At 37.9% G+C, this 7,033-nt stretch overlaps 1 protein-coding gene across 1 annotated transcript in view; it reads right to left on the reverse strand.

The window, feature by feature from the left end:
• Positions 1-7,033, reverse strand: part of PTPRD (protein tyrosine phosphatase, receptor type, D) — a 289,678-nt gene that overhangs the window by 81,762 nt on the left and 200,883 nt on the right. Inside the window, 2 exon segments of the mRNA XM_009328051.1 lie at positions 2,827-2,939; positions 5,409-5,420. Of these exon segments, the coding sequence (XP_009326326.1) occupies positions 2,827-2,939; positions 5,409-5,420 (125 nt within the window).

A 7,033-nucleotide genomic window follows, 5' to 3' on the forward strand; every position in this document is an offset into this window, starting at 1 on the left:
AAATGATAGCCCTAATTGAAGTTAATGTGAGTTAAGTGAGGTTCTGCTTTTACTAGCACAAGAACTGTACCTTGACTTCACTGGGGCTAAGTTTACATATTAAGAATATGTTAATTAGCAAGTGTTACAGAGCAAGACAAATCTCCGGGGGTAGGAATTTTCTCCTTGGTATTTGGTTGCATGCTGAGTAACATAATGGCCTGACCTGTGCTAGGGGTCTTAGGTGGTACAATAGTAGGAAAAAAGATCGTAATTTGATTTCTGTACTATATTTTTAATAATAATTTTAATCCTTCATTTTGTGAAAAGCTTTACAGCAAAGAAAAAGACCTCATAGTAGAAATGGATTGCAGATGTTCTGCTCAGCTAGCTTCACAGAAAATTGCAAACTTCCCAGATAAACTATAGCACTGCAAGGAAAGGTACACTTCCACTCCTCTCCAGTTCTTTTCAGATCAATGAGGTGGAATTATGGTGTCTACAAGTGCCACAAATTCTGCCATTTCTTAATAACTTTACATTCTAAATGTAAATTTAGAATTAATTACAATAAATTAACTTTATATGTAAAGTTGTTAAGTCTTGGCAGCATTTTTTTTTCTGCCCACATTTTATTTTAAGTTATGATGAATACTAAATGGATAGGTAAGACTCCACATCGAAATACATGGACAGCAGAAAATTATGCTTATATACCTAGATATTAAGCCATCCACTCTACTCAGTATATATCTGTATATAGATAATGACTTGTTTTAGGCATAAGCTAAACTGTAAGAACCGTAATTTTTCTTTTCATGTTTCAAAGACTTGTATCATAGAATCATAGAATCATAGAATCATTAAGGTTGGAAGAGACCTCCAAGATCATCGAGTCCAACCGTCAACCCAACAACACCAGGCCCAATAAACCATGTCCCTAAGAGTCTCATCTACACGTCTTTTAAATACTTCCAGGGATGGGGACTCAACCACTTCCCTGGGCAGCCTGTTCCAATGTTTAACTACTCTTTCAGTAAAGAAATTTTTCCTCACATCCAATCTAAACCTCCCTTGGCGCAACTTCAGGCCATTTCCTCTCATCCTTTCGCCAGTTACTTGGGAGAAGAGACCAACACCCACCTCGCTACAGCCTCCTTTCAGGTAGTTGTAGAGAGCAATGAGGTCTCCCCTCAGCCTCCTTTTCTCCAGGCTAAACAACCCCAGCTCCCTCAGCCGCTCCTCATAAGACTTGTTCTCCAGACCCCTCACCAGCCTCGTTGCCCTTCTCTGGACACGCTCCAACATCTCAACGTCCTTCTTGTAGTGAGGGGCCCAAAACTGAACACAGTATTTGAGGTGCGGCCTCACCAATGCCGAGTACAGGGGCACGATCACTTCCCTAAAGTATGTATACTTCTATCTCTGTAACAACCTTTAAAACTTTGTATGAAAGTGCTGGATAACATACGAAACCTTTGCTCAGTAAGGATGAGTCTACATTAATATTGCAGTCTCAGAAGCACAATTGTGAATCAAAACTTTCAATCATTTCCATTTACTGCACTTAGGTTCATATTGTACAGAGGTCCCAGAGCACATCAACAAGATTCTCATATTCAGATGAAACTAAACTAGAAGATGCACTCCTGAAACACACCTAATTTTCCCCAGCTGCTAAAGAGCATTCAGCGTACTGGAACAGACTAAAAAAGCACGGCTGGGGTAAAGCTCAAGCCTCCAGACTCTTCCCTTTCTACCTCTGCATATGCATGCAGTATGGATGTTGGGTCTTTAGCCCCAGATTCATTGCTCTGCAGATCCACTCCTGCTGGGGCAACACTATCTTAATATAGCCACTGTTTAGAAGATCAGAAATGATATTTGCAAGTTCAGTTAACCCTTTTGTAATGCTTAGTATGTCAGCTTCTGCAGCTAATCTCTCAACACCTCAAGTACTTAATTTCCTGCCTTTATGAGCTTGAATTCATTATTTTTTGTACTTAATGTAATAAATTTGACAAACACAAGGCTCAGGAAGGTTCGGTAAGTAATTAACATCAGACCGGGACTGTGTGCAATCATATTGTAATAGAAAACAAGTCTACTGGTATACATCATGATAAAAATAAAGCCAATTTAAAAAAAAAAAAAAAGACTCATAAAAAGGTGGTAAAAAAATCAATACTATTCTAAGTATTTCTCTCCTGGTGTTTCTTGACTTTAAGAAAGTCTTTAAGAAAGTCTTTAAGAAAACGATGCTTAATAAATAAAGTAAATAAATAAAATCTTTGGGAGCGTGTTGCTTCTACTTCAGAACTACTGTCATGTTAATATCCTCTTTGACCCTAACATACAGCCTGATTTTAAAAGACAAGACCATTTCTCTATAGTTAGTATTTCTTTTCTGTATTGTACATTTGCAAGGTAGTGAAACTTCCAGTGATGTTAATGGATTACCTGATAATGCAGTAGATAAGAGGGAAGCTTATTTACAAAGAAGTAGCTGTAAGAATATCGTTAATAAATAGAGGGATATACATTTCCCAACAATCTTTTCTAGCATTGTTAGGTTTAACTTGGAATTTTAGCACATAAAACACATCCATACAACATATACGACTTTGGGGTCTTCTTTACAGAACTTTAATTTTGTTTCATGCAGGATTTTCCTTTAAATAAAGAAATTACAGAATTATTTCCAAAACTAACAAAGAAATACATTGTGCAAAAACTCATAAGCAATCAAAATATATTTTTCTAAACAATCAATCTTTCTGCTCTGTAACAGCACCACTAATCAGCTTGTGATCACAGAGCTCTCAGTGAGGTATTATTGTCTCTTACCCGGAGTTTGAAAATTAAGGCGTCGCAGCTCCACTGGGTCTGTGGGATGGTGAGAGGGGACCTCCTTGCTGTTGGGTATGCTGCTCTTTCTAGAATCAGATTCAGCCCTCTTCCTGCATAGAGAAGGTGAATACACATAAATATAAGATCGAGGTGTTAGCTTGACAAATAAAGGTGCCTGAGTGTTAATCATTATATTCTAAAGGTGAGATGCTTATTTCTGAAAGAGTATTTGATCCAGTGCAAAGGTAAAATAATTATGCATGATAGGTACGGCAGCTACAATTTGCAATGGTAAATTGAATCTAAATACAGTAATGTCAGAGGGAAAATAACTGCATTCTGCTCTAGACTGATCCTCTAGATCATCATTCTGGGCACCTGAATAGTTAACTATTATAAGATATAACATGAAACTTACAAAAACTCACACTCTCTCTCTTTTAAAAGCTAGCTACCTATACCTTTATGAAAAAGTAGCCAACTCTTGAGCACGTAATTAAAAAAAAACATGCCAAGTTATTATCATTAAATACTTCATATTTTATACGCACAGCTCTGCATTGCTTATAAAAAATAACCTGCATTCTTCAGGTACTTTCAATATGACAGAGAACAGAACAGAAGACACCTATCCCAGAAGACACCTATTCTTTTCACTTTCTAGGAAGAATCTGCTCTGTTGCCTCTCATCTTTGTAAAAGCTGCATTACACAATCTTCATGTATCTGATCACACCTACATATTCAAGGCTCAGATTCTATGTGAATGTTTCTGATCAAATTAAGACTTTCACTGGAATTATAAGAGGCGGGGTTCAGGAGGGGAGAGAGGGAGAGAGAGGGAGGAAAGAGGGAGGGAGGAAAGAGGGGGGACGGAGCGAGGGAGGGAGGGGGATAGACTGGTGTATGCTTCCCTTTCTCTAGAGAGAAGCAGACTCCACGTGTGTTCTGACTCTGACTGTTCTGGTAAAATGGACTCCTATCATTTGAGAGTATCATCTTCTGATGCAAAACATGGAGGACTATGCTACATGAAGAATATCTACCACTCTGCATTTTCATTCAGGAATCTGGAAATTTATTGCTTTAATTTGAAGCGGAATCCTTCTTCACTAGTCCTCTCTGAGCTCCTGAATGAAAATGCAAACTGGTTTATATTCTTCATGTAATACAAAATGAAGATGCAAACAGCAGCAAAAAAGTTACTTTGCAAAAACAGAACTGGGATGATTTTAAGGTTTATGATAGCAAAGTCTTTTCCAGGTGTCCGATATTTGCTCTAACTTACCACTATTTTTGGGGGTTTTTTTCTTTCTTTTTTTCTAATTGACTCACAATGTGACAATGCTAAATCTGTTATTATTCTGCTGGACTCCCCTCTTAAAAATGCTCCAATTGATTTCTTGCTGTTCTTGAAATGATGAACACCTGGTGGCATTCATGGAAGGTGCATACAGCAAGATTTCAAAGACTATGCAAAGAAGCCAAACAGCAACATCATTGTAGGAATTATTTGAAAGTTACTAGTCCTATGATTTTATGGGGGGAAAAAAAAAAGTGTTTTGCTGTAAAAACATTCCATCTGTTCTCTGGTAAATACCTTAACACATGTATTAACTTCTCTTCAGTGAAGTGATGAAGATTTAAATCTGATTCTTCTGTTTTTACTCTTTTTAAAAAAAAATTATTATGGAGAAACTCAGTTGAAAGTCCTTTCTTACTTTTGATTCTGACTGTCTCAAACTCCTACCACAGTAGCACAGTGCCCTAGTGTTCTTTCTTCTTAAGTAAAGGTGTGTGATGCAGCTTTCAAGAAGTATTTTTATCTGTATTTCCTTCTCCTGAAGTCTAGGGATCAGTGTAACTGTCCAGAGACAAGCTTCATTTACCTTTTTTCCACTTGCAAGTCAGTACTGGGCAGCACAACTTCATATTAATCTAGTAATAGCACTAAAATCTCTTCTAATCATATATCTGAATATTTTGAATACTTACAGGAAAATAGAATGGTTTATTATTTTCTATTATTCTCAGGATCATTCTGGCTTTTTTGCATCTTTCCAGATTATACAAGACATCACAATTCTTTCAGATTATGCAATGGTTTTGAGACAGGTGGAAAAAATCCACAAAGACAAATGAGATCACCATATCATTTTCACTTGTAGAACTGTAAGTCAGCACTGATTCTATCTGTATGGAGCTGTATGGAGATTTAGAGCAGCTAACACTTCAACCACAACCATGCATTCCTTCAACAGCTTTGGTTATAGCAAAGAACCACTGTTCTAACGTAATTAAAACACAAATAAAACCATATGTACATTGTATAGGTGTGCTGTCTCTTGAAAATGTACCTCATGGAGACACAAAAAAAAGCAGTGAAACTTGGCTGCATACGTTACATTACTTTTCAGTGCTGTAAACAATGTAACAGATCTTTCAGTTGCCTTCATATCAATAGATTACTGGCTACGTTCACTCAGATTGACAGACGCTTTGTCTTAGATCATTATCATGATAACTTTTTTTTTCTCCTTTTCTGGATTAAACGAAGAGTGATTACTTTTCACTTCTCACCTGTCAGGTTTACTGCTCCATTTTAATGCAGCAAAGAGGGGAGAAAAGGTGAAATGTTAGTTGACCAGCAGCAAACAGGGTAAGCACGACAACAGGAGATGTAAGAAATGTTGACTTACAGTAAAGCTATGTAACTAAACCAAATTAAGAAATGACAGTTCATCAGAATACTTAATGATAACAGAGATAATGGAGAACGGGTTTTTAATGTGAGCTATCAAAGTAATGTTAACATTACATTGACAAATGACTTCTCACTAAGATGTAGTTCCCTCTTACATTCTAGAGAGAAGAGAGATGAGGGAGGAGAGGAAAGATGAAAGTGGAGGGCAGAGGAGAAAGGGAAGGAGAGCGAGGGAGGAGAGGGAGAGAAAGGCAAGCAAAGAACGAGACTGAATACAGCAGATATACGAGTTGTATTAATTTTTTTTTTTTTTAAAGAAAACTTGAAAACTATTTTACAAAACCAGGTAATAAAATGGCAAGAAATTTTTAACAGTACCCTGGAAAGTAAGGTAAGCATAAATCTTTCCCCAATCAAGTATTACACACCTTTTTAGGTTCAGAAGGAATGTCACATACTTCAGGTCTAGTGATCTATATAGACCTGTAGTGATCCGTGATGTATAAAGAACAGCTAAACAGGGAAAATTATTTATCTCCCACCAACAGGTTCTACTATACACACAGTATTTGTCTATCCTTCTGTCTGTCTGTTGATCATAATAAATAGGGATTCTATAAACTTTTAATAGCCTGGAGTCTGCAATGACCAGATTACTCACATATTATGAAAAAGCCTTTATAGAACCCTTCATCATCACTTAAGATTCCCCCATTTTCATTTCTGTCCTTTTTTAACATCTGTTTTTTCCCTTAGAAGCATATTTCTTCTTATAGCTCAAGATTCAGCAGGTGGCCGGCAGGTCGAGGGAAGTGATTCTGCCCCTCTACTCTGCTCTGGTGAGACCCCACCTGGAGTACTGCGTCCAGCTCTGGAGCCTTCAGCACAAGAAAGACACAGACCTGTTGGAGCAGGTCCAGAAGAGGGCCACGAAAATGATCAGGGGGATGGAACACCTCTCCTGTGAAGAAAGACTGAGAGAGTTGGGGTTGTTCAGCCTAGAGAAGAGGAGGCTTCGGGGAGACCTTATTGCAGCCTATCAGTACTTAAAGGGGGCTTATAAGAAAGATGGGGACAGACATTTTAGTAGGGCCTGTAGTGACAGGACAAGGGGTGATGGTTTTAAACTGAAAGAGGGTAGATTCAGACCGGATATAAGGAAGAAATATTTTATGATGATGGTGGTCAAGCACTGGAACAGGTTGCCCAGAGAGGTGGTAGATTCCCCATCCCTGGAAACATTCAAGGTCAGGTTGGACAGGGCTTTACGCAACTTGATCTAGTGGAAGCTGTCCCTGCTCATTGCAGGGTGGTTGGACTAGGTGACCTTTAAAGGTCCCTTCCAGCCCAAACTATTCTATGATTCTACGATTCAGAGTACCAAAGTTCACTATGTTCAAAAGATTCAAACTTAGGCTCCTGTCTTCTGAACCAAATCAAAAAGCTGCACTTTATAAGAGCAAACAACACAAAGTCTGTCAAAATGGCTTTCATTTCTTTT

This window comes from Pygoscelis adeliae, unplaced genomic scaffold, assembly GCF_000699105.1.
Source record: "Pygoscelis adeliae isolate BGI_AS28 unplaced genomic scaffold, ASM69910v1 Scaffold45, whole genome shotgun sequence".
In the NCBI taxonomy this organism is placed as follows: Eukaryota; Metazoa; Chordata; class Aves; order Sphenisciformes; family Spheniscidae; genus Pygoscelis; species Pygoscelis adeliae.